General features: G+C 47.5%; 1 protein-coding gene across 1 annotated transcript in view; it reads left to right on the top strand.

The window, feature by feature from the left end:
* The first annotated feature begins 2,257 nt into the window (after nt 1-2,257).
* KPNA4 (karyopherin subunit alpha 4) overlaps nt 2,258-17,927 on the top strand; it is a 70,347-nt gene continuing 54,677 nt past the window's right edge. Inside the window, exon 1 of the mRNA XM_038755999.1 lies at nt 2,258-2,426. Within this exon, the coding sequence (XP_038611927.1) occupies nt 2,358-2,426 (69 nt within the window). The 5' untranslated portion in view covers nt 2,258-2,357. The remainder of the gene's footprint in view (nt 2,427-17,927) is intronic.

The following is a 17,927-nucleotide window of genomic DNA, read 5'->3' on the forward strand; positions in this document are numbered from 1 at the left end:
AACACAACCCAAACTGAACTCGTCTTCCCTCTCCAAATCTTCCCTCCCTCTAACTTTCCTATCGTAGTTGACAGCACTACCTTCCTCCCCACCTCTCAAGTCTGTAACCTTGGCATTATCCTCAATTCCTCTCTCTCTTTTAACAGCCATACATCTCCAGGTTTCTCAGGAATCCACTCCTTCCTCTTTCATCCAAACTGCCATCAAGCTGTTCCAAGAACTTGTCAGCACTATTTGACTACTGCATCCTCCTCCTCACTGACCTCCCTGTCTTCAGCTTCTCCGCTCTGCAGCCCAGTCCATATTTTTGACTCCGTCCTATCCTGGTTCTCCTCTTATCTCTCCGGTCGTTCATTCTCAGTCTCTTTTGCAGGCTCCTCCTCCCCCTCCCATCCCCTTACTGTGGGGGTTCCCCAAGGTTCAGTGCTTGGTCCCCTTCTGTTCTCGATCTACACGCACTTCTTTGGTGACCTCATTCGCTCCCACGGCTTCAGCTATCATCTCTATGCTGATGACACCCAGATCTACATCTCTGCCCCTGCTCTCTCCCCCTCTCTCCAGGCTCGCATCTCCTCCTGCCTTCAGGACATCTCCATCTGGATGTCTGCCCGCCACCTCAAACTCAACATGTCCAAGACTGAACTCCTTGTCTTCCCTCCCAAACCCTGCCCTCTCCCTGACTTTCCCATCTCTGTTGACGGCACTACCATCCTTCCCATCTCACAAGCCCGCAACCTTGGTGTCATCCTCGACTCTGCTCTCTCGTTCACCCCTCACATCCAATCCGTCACCAAAACCTGCCGGTCTCAGCTCCGCAACATTGCCAAGATCCGCCCTTTCCTCTCCATCCATACTGCTACCCTGCTCGTTCAAGCTCTCATCCTATCCCATCTGGACTACTGCATCAGCCTCCTCTCTGATCTCCCATCCTCATGTCTCTCCCCACTTCAATCTATACTTCATGCTGCTGCCCGGATTGTCTTTGTCCAGAAACGCTCTGGGCATGTTACTCCCCTCCTCGAAAATCTCCAGTGGCTACCAATCAATCTGCGCATCAGGCAGAAACTCCTCACCCTGGGCTTCAAGGCTGTCCATCACCTCGCCCCCTCTTACCTCACCTCCCTTCTCTCCTTTCTCGCCTGTCCCACCATCGACCCGCGGCCCACGTCATCCCCCGGGCCTGGAATGCCCTCCCTCTGCCCCTCCGCCAAGCTAGCTCTCTTCCTCCCTTCAAGGCCCTACTGAGAGCTCACCTCCTCCAGGAGGCCTTCCCACACACAGCCCCTTCCTTCCTCTCCCCCTCGTCCCTCTCTCCATCCCCCCATCTTACCTCCTTCCCTTCCCCACAGCACCTGTATATATGTATATATGGTTGTACATATTTATTACTCTATTTATTTATTTCACTTGTACATTTCTATCCTATTTATTTTATTTTGTTGGTATGTTTGGTTCTGTTCTCTGTCTCCCCCTTTTAGACTGTGAGCCCGCTGTTGGGTAGGGACTGTCTCTATGTGTTGCCAATTTGTACTTCCCAAGCGCTTAGTCCAGTGCTCTGCACATAGTAAGCGCTCAATACGATTGATTGATTGATTGATTCCCAAGCGCTTAGTCCAGTGCTCTGCACACAGTAAGCGCTCAATAAATACGATTGATGATGATGGTGCTGAATAAGTAAAATCAATCGCATTTATTGAGCGCTTACTGTGTGCAGAGCAATAAATACGAAGGAAGGAAGGAAGGACGGGGCCTGCGTCCAACCCGAGTCGCGGGTATCCACCCTAGCGCTGGGCGCAGTCGCAAACACCACCATTATCGGGGTCTTTTCCCTCAGTGTTTAGTGACGAGGATGGGGGTCGACCAAGTGTTCGGTACGGGATACTGGGGGTGGGTGGTTGTTTTGTGGCGCGCTGCTTCCCCCCCGCCCCCCTGCTCCCTCAGACGGTTCCCTCAGGCCGCCATGGCGGGCTCGCTCGCTCCCTCCCCCCCCCGGCCAGGCGCGGCTCCTTTTCCGGCCTTCCCGCCCCGTTGCCCTCCTCCCGCCCCGATTGGCCGAGGCCGCGGCGGGGGCCGCCCAATCGGCGCGAGGGCCCGGCGTCGGTGGGCGGGGCCGGGGCCCTGACACCCAGCCTGCCTCCCTCCCTCCCTCCCTCCGCCAGCCGGCTCCACATTCCGCCGCCGTTGCCCGGCCCGGCCCGGCCTAGGCCCGCTCGGCCCCGCAGAAGAAGAAGAAGAAGAAGAAGAAGAAGAAGAAGGAGGAGGAGGAGGAAGAGAGGCGTCGTCCCGGCGGTTGGGGCGGATCCCGCGGGGCTCGGCCGGCCGGGGCGGGGGGAGGGGAAGGAGTCGCCGGCCCGACCATGGCGGACAACGAGAAGCTGGACAACCAGCGGCTGAAGAATTTCAAGAACAAAGGCCGGGACTTGGAGGTGACGCCGAGTTGTCTGCGTGTGTGTGTGTGTGTGTGTGTGTGTGTGTGTGTGAGAGAGACAGAGACAGAGAAAAGCGGGGGGAGCCGGTCGGTGTCGCTGGGCGGGGTCCGAGGGCCGGGGGAAATGGCGCTGGGGGGGGGCGGGGCCGCCTCCGCCGAGGCGCTTGGAAGTTTGTCTGTGTGTGTGGGGGTGTGTGTGTGTCTGTGTCCTGGGCGCTCAATAAACACGATTGAGTGATAGGCCCCGAGCCGGGCCTGGAGCCGGACTCGCTCCCCCGCGGGCCCGCCCGGAAGGACGGTTGCCCCCCCCCCCCCAACCCCGCATTCGTTGGCCCGTCCCCTCCTATTGACTGAGCGCCCGCTGTGGACTAAGCGCCTGGGAGAGGACGGAGCGGCCGCGGATGGAGACAATCGCCACCCCACAACGGGCTCCCTCCCCCCCCCCCCCCCGCCCGTAGGCCGTTCGCCGCCTCCGGCCCGCTTGGGCCTCCCGAGCGCCCAGCCCACTCATTCATTCAGTCTTTTAGACCGTGAGCCCACTGTTGTCTCTATGGGTTGCCGATTTGGACTTCCCAAGCGCTTAGTACAGTGCTCTGCACGTAGTAAGCGCTCAATAAATGCGATTGATTGATGGATGGATTCGGTCGTACGGAGTGAGCGCTTACTGTGTGCGGACACTGGTCCGGTGCCCTGCGCCCAGTCGGCGCTCAGTCAGTCCGATGGAAGGAAGGAATGAATTCGCCGAGGCGGAACCGACAGACGGACGGATACACACGCGGACCCCACCCGCAGGCAGGGCCGGATTTTATAATAATAATAATAATAACGATGATAGCATTTATTAAAGCGGTTACCATGTAGCCCGTTGTTGGGTAGGGACCGTGTCTATATCATCATCACTCGTATTTATTGAGCGCTTACTAAAGCGGTTACTATGTAGCCCGTTGTTGGGTAGGGAACGTGTCTGTATCATCATCACTCGTATTTAGTGAGCGCTTACTGTGTGCAGAATATATGTGTATATATATATATCTGTATATATGTTTGTACATATTTATTACTCTATTTTACTTGTACATATCCATTCTATTTATTTTATTTTGTTAGTATGTTTGGTTTTGTTCTCTGTCTCCCCCCTTTTAGACCGTGAGCCCACCGCTGGGTAAGGACTGTCTCTCTGTGTTGCCAATTTGTACTTCCCAAGCGCTTAGTCCAGTGCTCTGCACATAGTAAGCGCTCAATAAATACGATTGATGATGATGATGTTGCAGAGCACTGTACTAAGCGCTTGGGAAGTACAAGTTGGCAACATGGAGAGACAGTCCCTACCCAACAGTGGGCTCACAGTCTAAAAAAAATAATGATGATGATGGCATTTATTAAGCGCTTACTATGTGCAAAGCGCTGTTCTGAGCGCTGGGGGGGGGGGCGGTTATAAGGTGGTCAGGTTGTCCCATGGGGGCTCGCAGTTTTAATCCCCATTTTACAGATGAGGTCACCGAGGCACAGAGAAGTGAGGTGGCTTGCTCAAAGTCACACAGCTGACAAGGGGCAGAACCGGGATTTGAACCCACGACCTCCGACTCCATAAGCCCGGGCTCTTTCCACTGAGCCACGATGCTTCTCATGTGGCCGGCCTGTACTTCCCAAGCGCCTAGTCCAGTGTTCCGCACACAGTCGGCGCTCAATCAGTACGATTGAATGAATGAATTCGTCGAGGCGGGATGAACCGACACATGCACACACACCCCCCATCCTCAGACAGGGCCGGATTTTATGATAATGATCGCATTTATTAACCGTTTACTCTGTAGTCCGTGTTTGGGTAGGGACCGACTCTATCTGTGGGCGACTTGTACCTCCCAAGCGCCTAATACAGTGCTCTGCACACAGTCAGTGCTCAATAAGTACGATTGAATGAATCCCAAGCAATTGGCACCGGTTAAAACTGTCCCCCTCCACAGTAGCAGAGGGCCCTTGAGCGGCAGAGGAGGCGGGGCCGGCCAAAGGCCCAAAGCCTTCCCCAAAATGAGGATTTGAGTATTTATACTCCCACTGAGCCCCCTTCGAGTAGAGGGACTGGACGGTAGCCCACCCAACGTTCAGTCAATCATCTATTGAGCACCTAACTGTAATAATAATAATAATGGCATTTATTAATCGCTTACTATGTGCAATGCACTGTTCTAAGCACTGGGGAGGTTACAAGGTAATCAGGTTGTCCCATGGGGGCAGCTCACAGTCTTCATCCCCATTTTACGGATGAGGTGACTGAGGCACAGAGAAATGAAGTGACCTGCCCAAAGTCACACAACTGACAATTGGCGGAGTTGGGATTTGAACCCCTGACTCCAAAGCCCGGGCTCTTTCCACTGAGCCATGCTGCTTCCCAACTGAGCAGTCAGGAGAGTGCAGTGTAAGAGTTGGTAGGCCCATTCCTTGCCCACAGGAAGCTTGCAGTCTAGAGCTTCATTATTATTATTATTATTCTAAAATGAAATTTGACTACTCCGACGCTGTCCAAAGACTTGGAGGTTTGGGCTGCTTTAGGTGGCTTTTATTATTAAGACTGGTATTTAAGTGCTTCCTGCGTATTAAGCTCTGGGGTGGATACAAGATGATCAGATTGGACACGGTCCCTGTCTCAATCAAACAGGACTCCAAGATCTTGCAAAACGCTTTTGTCCCTTAATACCCAAAGCTCCAAAAAGTCGTCTAAGTATCAGATTGAAGTTCTTGTGGGGGTTTTTTTCTCCCCGTCAGCTATTTAAGGATACAGTACAGAAAAATGGGCGGGCCAGGAGCAGTATTCCTTCTGTTTTCCCACCTGTGCGATGCACTCTTTCAGAAATTCTTCACCCTTCCTATTTGGCAAACTTTTACATTTTCGAGTGTTAATTTGTTTGGAAATAAAGTATTTTCCTTCTTTCTCTGAAGGCACTTTGGGAATAAACAAATTTGGATATTCTAGCTGGATTTCATATTTTGTGGGACCATCAAGTGGCAGGGGGTGACACATTTGTTAAGTTGGTTTAACACTTGCTTTATTAAAATCTACCCAGGAGGAATCACCTTGATAAGTTAGTTATTTAAAATTAAGTTTCTCCTTCCCAGGACACTTTTTTTTAATCTTTATTACAAAACAAACCTTGCTCTTTTTATGAGATAGCATCTTACCTAAATACGTTTTTTGATTAGCTCTTTTTTTTATCAGCTTTTTCATGTCCTCAAGACTTCCCTGTATAGGAAGTAGAAATTTGCCCAGTTTATATCTGAGAACACTGAGGCACAAGGAATTGAAGCAAAGTGTTCATGAACCCATAGTAGGTCAGTTGTGGAACATATATAATAGAGCCTGTATCTGTGGATTCTTTTCTAGTGGAAAAATCACTACATGGTAAACTATTTAGAGAAGAGTCTGAATATACCTAAAGCTTTTGTTTGGTATTACTACTGTACAATACTTGCAAATAATAATAATAATAATAATGATGATGGCATTTATTAAGCACTTACTATGTGCAAAGCACTGTTCTAAGCGCTGGGGAGGTCACAAGGTGATCAGGTTGTCCCACGGGGGGGCTCACAGTCCTCATCCCCATTTTACAGATGAGGTAACTGAGGCACAGAGAAGTTAAGTGACTTGCCCAAAGTCACACAGCTGACAATTGGCGGAGCCGGGATTTGAACCCGTGAACTCTGACTCCAAATCCCGTGCTTGTGCTGACATTTTTAAAAATGACTAAATAATTGTGGCATTTAGCACTGTGCTGTGCTAAGCACAGGTTCTGTGCTAAGGTATCTAATCAATCAATCATATTTATTGAGCGCTTACTGTGTGCAGAGCACTGAACTAAGCGCTTGGGAAGTACAAGCTGGCAACATATAGAGACAGTCCCTACCCAACAGTGGGCTCACAGTCTAGAAGGGGGAGACAGAGAACAAAACCAAGCATACTAACAAAATAAAATAAATAGAATAGATAGGTACAAGTAAAATAAATAGAGTAATAAATATGTGCAAACATATATACATATATACAGGTGCTGTGGGGAAGGGAAGGAGGTAAGATGGGGGGATGGAGAGGGGGAGAGGAAGGAAGGGGCTCAGTCTGGGAAGGCCTCCTGGAGGAGGTGAGCTCTCAGTAGGGCCTTGAAGGGAGGAAGAGAGCTAGCTTGGCGGATGGGCAGAGGGAGGGCATTCCAGGCCTGGGGGAGGACGTGGGCCAGGGTCGATGGCGGGACAGGAGGGCTGAGTAGGTGCGAATGAGGTTGTGTTAATGTAACTTGGTGATAATCAGGTTCCACAAGGAGTGCATGGTCTCAATATGAGGGGGAAACAGGTATCGAATGCCCATTTGGCAGTTGAGGAAACTGAAGCACAGAGAAGTTGTGACTTGCCCAAAGTCACACAGCAGGTAAGTGGCAGATCCCAGATTCCAGCCCAGTTTCTCTGACTCCCAGGCCTGTGCTCTTTCCACTAGGCCAGAAACCATTTGACAAGTATTTTAGTTTAAATCGTTGCTCCTAGTACTCAGAGTTTTGGAATCCACCAACTACTTTTATTTGGATTTTGCTTTGTGATTTTACAAAAAAAAGTGATGCGATGCAAAAAAAATAATAATAGAAGTGACCCTAAAACAGCTTGTATTTGAGCACTAATAGTAATAATAATGGTACTTGTTAAGCGCTGCCTCTATGCCAGATACTGTACTAAACTCTGGGATAGATCCTTTTAGACTGTGAGCCCACTGTTGGGTAGGGACTGTCTCTATATGTTGCCAACTTGTACTTCCCAAGCGCTTAGTACAGTGCTCTGCACACAGTAAGCGCTCAATAAATACGATTGATGATGATGCAAGTTCAGGTTGGACACAGCCTGTGTCCCACATGGGGCTCACACTCTTAATCCCCATTTTACAGATGAGATAACAGAGGCGCAGAGAAGTTAAGTGACTTACTCAAAGTCACACAGCAGATGTTTTGGAGCTGGGATTAGAACCCAGGTTCTTCTAACTCCCAGGCCCATGTTCTAGCCACCAAGCCATGCTGCCATATTTACACCCCCATCTGTGTACATCTTTTTGCTGTTGGAAATAATCGATTGAGGGTATTTGGGTGCCTACGGTAGGCTGCGCACTGTACTAAGCACTTGGGGAAATAATAATAATAATAATGATGGCATTTATTAAACACTTACTATGTGCAAAGCACTGCCCTACCTCCTTCTCCTCCCCACAGCACTTGTGTCTATACCTGTACAGATTTATTACTCTATTTATTTTACTTGTACATATTTACTGTTCTATGTATTTTGTTAATGCTGTGCATATAGCTTTAATTCTATTTGTTCTGACGACTTTGACACCAGTGTACATGGTTTGTTGTCTGTCTCCCCCTTCTAGACTGTGAGCCCGTTGTTGGGTAGGGATCATCTCTATATGTTACCTACTTATACTTCCCAAGCGCTTAGTACAGTGCTCTGCATACAGTAAGCGCTCAATAAATTACAATGAATGAATGAATGAATAAAGCGGGGCTTGGTGGATAGAGCACAGGCTTGAGAGTCCGAGGGACCTGGGTTCTAATCCCATCTCCACCACCTGTCTGCTGGGTCACCTTGAACAAGTCACTTCACTTTTCCATGCCTCAGTTAACCTCATCTATGAATTGAGGATTGAGACTGTGAGCCCCATGATGGCCAGGAACTGCACCCACCTGATTTGCTTGTGTCCACCCCAGTGCTTCGTGTAGTGACTGGCAAATAGTAAGTGCTTAACAAATACCATTATATATTGAGTGATGTGGGGAATCTAGCAAATACTAGAGATATTAGTATCCAGTAATCAGTCAACTGCATTTATTGAGCGCTTACTGCATGAAGAGCACTGTCCTAAGCTCTTGGGAGAGTACAATATGACAGGGTTGGTAGACACATTCCTTCCCTACAATGACCTAACAGTCTAGAAGGGGGAGATAGACATTAATATAAATAAATTAAATTATGTATATTCATTCAGTGATATTTATTTAGAGCTTACTGTATTCAGAGCACTCTTCTAAGTGCTTGGGAGAATACAAAATAGCAATAAACAGACACATTCCTTGCCCACAACGTTGTACATAAGTGCTATGGGGCTGAGGGAGGGGTGAATAAAGAGTGCAAATCCGAGTGCAAGGGCAACACAGAAAGGGCTGGGAGAGGAGGAAATGAAATTGGGGAAGCCCGCTTTCCGTCTGTCTAGTAGTCGCTAGATGGAAGGCTCCTTGAGGGCAAGAATTTTTTCAAAAAATACCATTGAGTAATTGATAATATCTGAGATCAACTTAATTTTTGTTAATATGTTTTGTTGTCTGTCTCCGCCTTCTAGACTGTTAGCCCGCTGTTGGGTAGGGACCATCTCTATATGTTGCCAACGTGTACTTCCCAAGTGCTAAGTACAGTGCTCTGCACTCAGTAAGCGCTCAATAAATATGATTGAATAAATGAATGTTCTAAGCACTGGGGAGATTACAAGGTGATCAGGTTGTCCCATGTAGGGCTCACAGTCTTAATCCCCATTTTACAGATGAGGTAACAGGCACAGAGAAGTTAAGTGACTTGCCCAAAGTCACACAGCTGACAATTGACAGAGCTGGGATTTGAACCCATGACCTCTGACTCCAAAACCTGTGCTCTTTCCGCTTAGCCACGATGTTTCTCTTAAGTACAATCCAACAGAGATGATAGACATGTTCCCTTGCACATAACCAGCAGGATGGCTTAATGGAAAGAACAGAGGCTCGGGAGTCAGGAGACCCTGGTTCTAGGTCAGGCTCAACACTTGACTTTTATGTGATCTTGGACAAATCACTTAACTACAGCACCTCAGGGCTTAGTACAGTGCTAGGCACATAGTAAGCGCTAAACAAATTCTGTTATTATTATTATTAACTTCTGTGCCTGTTTCCTGACCGGAACTGAGTCTGACCTGATTGTCTTACATCTACTGCAGGGTTTAGCACATGGTAAGGATTAACAAATTCATTGTTAATATTTTCTTTGTTAGTATGACTTTGGACAAATTCACTGATCATTGGCTTTTATTGAGCACTTACTGTGCACAGAGCACTCTGTACTCTAAGTGCTTAATACAACAGAGTTGGTAGATACACTCCCTGTCCACAAGGAGCTTACAGTCTAGAGGAAGAGAGAACGTAAAATAATTGTGGATGTTCTTGTGACTTGTCGGCCGCTTCCCACCTTTATTAATTAGGCATCTTTTAAATAGAGATATTTTACAAATATGATGCAAACTGTGAGGTAGTATTTGGCAAAATACCTCCATTCCTTGAGATGTAGTCCTAAGAAGCGGTATTTGTATTCACAGAAGTTGATTTTTTTTTTCCCCCATTTGTTCAGTCAATAGAATTTGGGTGCTTGCTCTGCAAAACACTGTACTAAGCACTTGTGAGAGCAAAATAGAGATGAATAGGGACCGTCATAAGGAGCCACAAAATCACTTTAAAAAATATTTGTTGTTACTGATAGTAATTAATAGTAATACTGATTACTGAATAGTAATTAATAAAGCAAAAAAAATCTAGGTTTGAAATAATTGAAATTAGAGTTTAAAAACAATTTTGAACTCAAATGCGATCTCGGTAGTCTTATTTTCAATCTAGGACTCTGTCCATTATACTGTGCCGTCGTCACCGTCGTGGAAATTAATCTGTAGCAAATAAGCCAACAGGGAACTCACTTTAAATTAATTTTTAAGAGAAAATATTTAGCAAATAGGTACTTGACCGTTCTGTGGCCCTAGCAGAGACTTACTAATGCATTTCAATCAATCAGTAGCATTTAAGCGTGAAGGGCAGCATAGCTTAGTGGAAAGAGCAGGGGCCTGAGAGCCAGGGGACCTGGGTTCCAGTTTCGGCTCTGCCACTTGCCTGCAGTGGGACCTTGGGCGATGTGATGTAGTATTTCAGTTTCCTCCTGCCGTGAAATGGGGATTCATTACTCCTGTCCTTTCTGCTGGCCGTGAACCCCATGTGGGACAGGGACTATGTTTGACCTGATTATCCGGGCACGTAGTACAATGCTTGGCACCTGGTAAACCCTTAGCAAATACCACCATTATTATGGCAGAGCATTGAACTAGTCCCCTTAGGGAAAGTACAATAGGCTTATGCCCTGGAGGAGGACTTTACAGTCAGGGAGATAAAGGTCTGTTGATAAAGAGGGCACAGATAAGACATCAAAGGGAATGGGTGAGTGAAAAGTCCTCAAGCTAACTTTGATCTAAGGTCATGATTCAGTTTAGGGATTCTTGGTATTTCTTAATCCTTACTTACTCACCTGTATTCATTGTCCCGGCCACCTGTTTCAGACCTTTAATTCTGTTGCAATGATCCAGCCATGTACTACATTGATTAAAATTGAAAACTTTAGGCCTGGACTCCCTAAAATCTTCTCTGCTCCCATAGAGTCCCTTCCTTCTCCAGTCTCCTCTTCAAATCTATACCTTCTCCCCTCTGCACGTCCAACCCCACCTTTCCCACCCTTGCCCTACCCCTTCCATCATCCCAGATCTCAGTCTTCAGCTGTTCTGTTTTCAGCGGTTCCTTCCCCACTGCTTTCAAACATTCCCAAGTATCTAAAAAGCCCTCCCGTGACTCCATAGCACACTCCCGTTATCACCCCACCACTTTGCTACCATTCTTTGCCAAACTTCTTAAGGAAAGTGTCTATACTTGAAGCCTCTACCTCTTCTCCTCCAATTCTTTCCACAACCCCCTGAATTCTGGCTTCCTCCCCCTTCACCATGGAAACTGCCTTCTCTCAGGTTACCATTGGTCTCCTTTATTTGGCCAAATCCAATGGCTTGTACTCCATTCTAATCCTCCTCCAACCGTCCGCTGCCTTCGACGCTGTGGGCCACCCCCTTTTCCCAGAAGTATCATCTAACCTTGTCTTCACTGACACTGTTCTCTCCTCCTGATTCTGCTCCTATCTTTGGGGCCTCTGCTTCTCAGTCTCTTTCACAGGCTTCTCTGCCTCCCACCCTCTGTCAGTGGAGGGTCTCTGAAGGTCTCAGTTCTGGATCTCTTTCTGTTCTCCTTCTACACCCACTTCCTTAGAGAATTCATCTGCTCCCAAGGCTTCAACTACCAGCCCTGTCATCAGTCATGATCTAATGATGATTCCTAAATATACCTTTTCAGCCGTGACGTGTCTACTTTAGTGACCTGTTGATGCTTCAAATTTAACATGGCCAAAACAGAACTCCTCCTCTTCCCACTGAAGTCCTGTCCTTCCACTGCCTTTTTATCACTGTAGACAACAGTACCATCCTCTCTGTGACATTGACATAATCCTTGACTCATCTCTCGTTCAACCCACACATTCAGTCCGTCACCAAGTACCGAACCAAGCACTCACACTATTCCACCTTGATTACTGCATCAGCCGCCTCGTTGACCCCTCAGCCTTGTGTCTCTCCCTTCCTCAGTCCATACTTCACACTGCTGCGTGGATCATTTTTTTCTGAAAAACCATTCGGTCCATATCTCCTGGCTCCTCAAAAACCTCCAGTGGTTGCCCAGCCACCTCTGCCTCAAAGAGAATCTCCTTTAAGGCATCCAGTCAGTTCTCTCCCTTTTACCTTGCTGATATCCTACTATCACACAACCCATACACTCCACTTCTATAACAACCTACTCTTTGAATCTGTTTTTTCTGTCCCTTTGCCTGCTTAATTCCTCTGGCCTGGAATGCTGTCCCCGTTTTCATATCCAGCAGATCCCTGCTCTCCTGACCTTCAGAGCCCTCTTAAAATCACATTTCCCCACATCGGTCACATCAAGCATTTTGTTATCAATTAAGTGTGTTTGAGCATTTAGTGGGTGAGGGCAGTGTACACTTGAGAGAGTACAGTATAACAAGAGTGGGTAGACGAGTTCCCTGCCCGCAAGGACCTTTCGGTCTAGAGGGGGAGACAGATGTTAAAATAAATTACAGATATGTTCATGAGTGCTGTGGTGCTCAGGGATGATAAAGGGTATAAATCCAAGGGAAAGGACGACGTAGAAGGAAGAGGGAGTAGGAGAAATGAGGACTTGGGGAAGGCCTCTTGAAGGAGATGAGATATTAATAAGGCTTTGAAGGTGGAGAGGGTGATGGTGTGGTGACTAGATTATTATGATTATTATCATTAATAGTAATGATGGTATTTGTTAAGTGCTTACTATGTGCCAAGCACTGTTCTAAGTGCTGGGGTAGAAACATGGTCATCAGGTTGTCCCACATGGGGCTTGCAGTCTTCATCCCCATTTTACGGATGAGGTAGCTGAGGCCCAGAGAAGTGAAGTGACTCACCCAAAGTCACACAGCTGGCAAATAGTGGAGTCAGAATTGAACCCACGACCTCTGACTTCCAAGCCCGGGCACTTTCCACTAAGCCACGCTGCTTGTTAGCTTGGTATATTCTCCCATGCACTTAGTACAATGCTCTGCACACAGTAAACACTCAATAAATGCGATTGAATGGACTACTACTGTAATGATGACACTTGTTAAGTGCTTACTATGTGCAAAGCGCTGTTCTGAGCGCTGGGGGGGATACAAGGTGATCAGGCTGTCCCACGTGGGGCTCACAGTCTTTACCCCCATTTTACAGAGGAGGTAACTGAGACTCAGAGAAGTGAAGTGACTTGCCCAAGGTCACCCAGCAGCCATATGGAGGACTCGGGAGTAGAACCCAGGACCCCTGACTCCCAAGCCCGGGCTCTTTCCATTGAGCCACACTGCTTCCTAGTACTACTATTGCTTCCCAGACTGAGCCCCCTCCTTCCTCTCCCCCTCCTCCCCCTCTACCTTACCTCCTTCCCCTCCCCACAGCACCTGTATATATGTATATATGTTTGTACGTATTTATTACTCTATTTTATTTGTACATATTTATTCTATTTTGTTAATATGTTTAGTTTTGTGCTCTGTCTCCCCCTTCTAGAGTGTGAGCCCACTGTTGGGTAGGGACCATCTCTGTATGTTGCCAACTTGTACTTCCCAAGCGCTTAGTCCAGTGCTCTGCATACAGTAAGCGCTTAATAAATACGATTGAATGAATGAATAGAGCATGGGCCTGGGAGTCAGGTGGTCATGGGTTCTAATGCCGGCTCTGCCACTTGTCTGCTGTCTGACCTTGGGCAAGTCACTTCACATCTCTGACCCTGTTACCTCATCTGTAAAATGGGGATTGAATCTGTGGAACAGGGACTGGGTCCAACCCGATTTGCTTGTATCCACCCCAGCACTTAGCACAGTGCCTGATGCATGTAGTAAGCGCTTAACAAATACCACAATTATTACTATTATATGAAGGGGGAGAGTGTCCCACGCAAGAGGCAAGATGTGGGTGAGGGGTCAGTGGCAAGATAGATAAGCTCGAGGCACAGTGAGTAGGTCGGTGTTAGAGGAGCAGAGTATATAGGCTGCTTAGGAGGAAATCAGTGAGGCGAGATAGGAGGGAGCAAGGTGATTTGAGTGCTTTAAAACCAGTAGTAAGGAGTCTCTGTTTTACGTGGAGGTGGATGAACGGGTTCTTGAGGAGTTGGGGAGAGGGGAAACCTGGGCTTTGTGCTTTTTTGTTTTTTTAAGAAAAATCATCTGGGCAACGGACTGAAATGGGAAGAGGCAGGGTGATCAACAAGGAGGCCAGTGCAATAGTCAAAATAGGATAAGTGCTTGATCAACATGGTAGCAGTTTGGATGGAGAGGAAAGGTGGATTTTAGTGATGTTATGATGGTAGAACTAACAGCCTCAGTTTCATGGCACATTAAATATGTGGGCTGGTTGAGAGAGATGAGTTGGATAATGCCATGGTTATGGTCTCATGAGATGGAGGTTGGTGGTGCTGTCTACAGTGATGGGAAGGTCAGTGTAGTCAAAGTCAATGGGCGTGTTAGAGTTTGTGTCGGTGGGACATCCAAGTAATAATAATAATGGCATTTATTAAGCGCTTACAAAACTGTTCTAAGCGCTGGTGGGGATACAAGGTGATCAGGTTGTCCCATGGGGACCTCACAGTCTTAATCCCCATTTTACAGATGAGGGAACTGGGCACAGTGAAGTTAACTAACTTGCCCAAAGTCACACAGCCGACAATTGGCGGTGCTGGGATTTGAACTCGTGACCTCTGACTCCAAAGCCCGGGCTCTTTCCACTGAGGGGTGCCACGCTGCTTCTGTAGAGATGATGATTTGGGATTCATCTACGTAGAGATGGTAGTTGAAGCCTGGGAGCAAATGAGTACTGTTCAATGCTCTGAATGCACTAAGCGCTTGATAAATGCCACTGATTCATCTCCAAGCGGCCTTCCCTGACTAAGCCCTCATTTCCCCTTCCCACCCTCCTCTCCACATTGCCTTGAGCACTTCATATTTACTGCACCCTCGGCCCCATATATGTCCTTATACTCTGCCATTTCTCCTGTTTGTCATTTATTTTAATGGTCTGGCTCCTGCTCCTTCTCACTCCAACTTCATTGATGTCCTGCTCCACTCCACCTCACCCACTCATCAACTTGACCACATGCTTGTTCTCATCAGCTGTACTTCCTGTATAACCTCTAACCTCACAACATTTGAAATGCCACTTTCCGATTACAGACTCAATCAATCAATCAATCAATCGTATTTATTGAGCGCTTACTATGTGCAGAGCACTGTACTAAGCGCTTGGGAAGTACAAATTGGCATCACATAGAGACAGTCCCTACCCAACAGTGGGCTCACAGTCTAAAAGGGGGAGACAGAGAACAGAACCAAACATACCAACAAAATAAAATAAGTAGGATAGAAATGTACAAGTAAAATAAATAAATAAATAAATAAATAAATAGAGTAATAAATATGTACAACCATATATACATATATACAGGTGCTGTGGGGAAGGGAAGGAGGTAAGATGGGGGGATGGAGAGGGGGACGAGGGGGAGAGGAAAGAAGGGGCTCAGTCTGGGAAGGCCTCCTGGAGGAGGTGAGCTCTCAGCAGGGCCTTGAAGGGAGGAAGAGAGCTAGCTTGGCGGATGGGCAGAGGGAGGGCATTCCAGGCCCGGGGGATGACGTGGGCCGGGGGTCGATGGCGGGACTCCTGCTGTGTTCTCCGATACACTCCCTCCCTGCAAGTCTGTCTTCTCTCCTTCACACCCCCACCCCACCCCCAATACTTCCGATCTTTTGACCTCATCCAATTTTCTAAACTCATCATGCCCCTTCTGGTCTCCATACCCAACCTCTGATCTGTTGATACAAATCCACACCTTCAACACTACCCTCTCAACTGAAGTCAATTCTCTCGTTCCCCTGTCCGTCTGCTAATCTTATACCACCGATCCTCACAGCCTGGATCACCTGCCAGTACTTATTACGGTATTGTGTGTCAAGCACTGTGCTAAGCCCTAGGGTGGATGCAAGTTAATCGGCTCGGACACAGCCCCTGTCCTAAATGGGGCTCATAGTCTAAGAAGAAGAGAGAACAGGCATTGAATCCCCAGTGAAGTGACTTGCCCAAGGTCACACAGCAGACAACTAGTAGAGCTGTGTCCTCTGATCCCCGGGCTTCTGCTCTTTCACATTAGCCCACACTTCTCCACTCCTGCTTGAGCTGCAGAGCGCTACTCGTGGAAATCCAGACAACAGGCTGACCTCATCCATCGCAAATTCATCCTTACCTCCCAGTGCTTAGAACAGTGCTTGGCACATAGTAAGCGCTTAACAAATGCCATCATCGTCATCATCACCTACTTTTTAATTCTCAGCTCAATAAATGTCATTATTATTATTATTATCCATCCGGAGACGATACTTCTCTATCCTATTGATTCTCATACTCATTGCCGGCAACAAATGTTTCAGATGTTTGACGCCCTCCTCAAATGCCCAACGCTCCACCTCCCATAATAATAATAATGATGATATATGTTAAGCGCTTACTATGTGCCAAGCACTGTTCTAAGCACTGCGGGGGGGATACAAGGTAATCCAGTTGTCCCACATGGGGCTCACAGTTTTAATCCCCATTTCCAGATGAGGGAAGGGAGACACAGAGAAGTGAAGTGACTTGCCCAAAGTCACACAGCTGACCAGCAGAGCTGGGATCAGAACCCATGACCTCTGACTCCAAAGCCCGGACCCTTTTCCAATGAGCCACGCTGCTTCTCAGTGCTTCACAATGCTTCTCCCCATCTCTTCCCTCTAATGACCTGGCCATATACTTGGTGGGTAAAATTGAAACCATTAGGCATGGTCTTCCTAATATCTCCCCTGTCGCTCTACAGTTCCTTTCTCCTCTAGCTCTCTCTTCAACTCTGTCCTTCCAGTTCCTCAATAAGAGATCTCTCTCCTTTCCTCCCCCTCCACCTGTGCTTCTGACTCCATCCCTTCTCATTTTATCAAAGCAATTACCCCCTCCCTTTCTCCTTGACGGCCATCTTCAATGGCTCATTTTCCAGTGATTCCTTGCCCACTGCTTTCAAGCATGCCCGTATATCCCCTATCCTAAACCCTTGTCCCTCCATCTCCCTCCTATCATTCCTCTTTGGACTCCTTTTGCAGGTTGTCTGAATCCACTACCTCCACTTTCTCTCCAGCTCTCTTTCATTCCATGGAAACAGACCTCTCTGAGGTCACCAATGACCTCCTTTGTCAAATCCAAAAGCCTCTACTCTTTTTTTCCTATATTTAAGCACTTGCTATGTGCCTGACACTGTAGTAAAGGCTATAGTAGTTACAAATTAATCAGGTTGGGCACAGTCCCTGTCCCACGTGGGGCTCACAGTCTTCATCCCCATTTTACAGGTGAGGTAACTGAGGCACAGAGAAGCTAAATTCAAGCCCAAGGTCACAAAGCAGACACATAGCGGGGCTGGAATTAGAACTCGGGTCCTTCTGACTCCCAAGCCCAAACTCCATCCACTAGGCCATGCTGTTTCTACTCCATCTTAATCGTCTTTAAACTCTCTGCTACCGTCAACACCGTGGACCACTCTCTTCTCTTGGAAACATTATCTGATTTTGGTTTCACCGACAGTGTCCTCTCCTGGTTCTCCTCCTACCTTTCTGGCCAGTCTTTCTTAGTTTGCAAGCTCCTCCTCCGACCCCCATCCTCTAACTGTGACGGGGGCCTCGAGGCTCCATTCTGTGTCCCCTTCTATTCCCTATCTACATGCACTCCCTTGGAGAACTCATTTGCTCCCATGGTTTCGACTATCATCTCTATGTAGGTGGTTCCCACATATACTTCTCCAGCCCTGACCTTTCTCCTTCTCTGTGGTGTGGCACTTCCTCCTGCCTTCAGGACATCTCTACTTGGATGTTCTGCTGACTCCTCAAACTTAACATGTTCAATGCAGAACTCCTCATCTTCCCACCAAATCCTGTCATCTCCTTACTTTCTCATCACTGTAAACAGTACCACCATCCTCCCTGTAACCTTGGCATTAACCTCGACTTCTCT

The sequence above is a fragment of the Tachyglossus aculeatus genome, chromosome 1, assembly GCF_015852505.1.
Source record: "Tachyglossus aculeatus isolate mTacAcu1 chromosome 1, mTacAcu1.pri, whole genome shotgun sequence".
Classification (NCBI taxonomy): domain Eukaryota; kingdom Metazoa; phylum Chordata; class Mammalia; order Monotremata; family Tachyglossidae; genus Tachyglossus; species Tachyglossus aculeatus.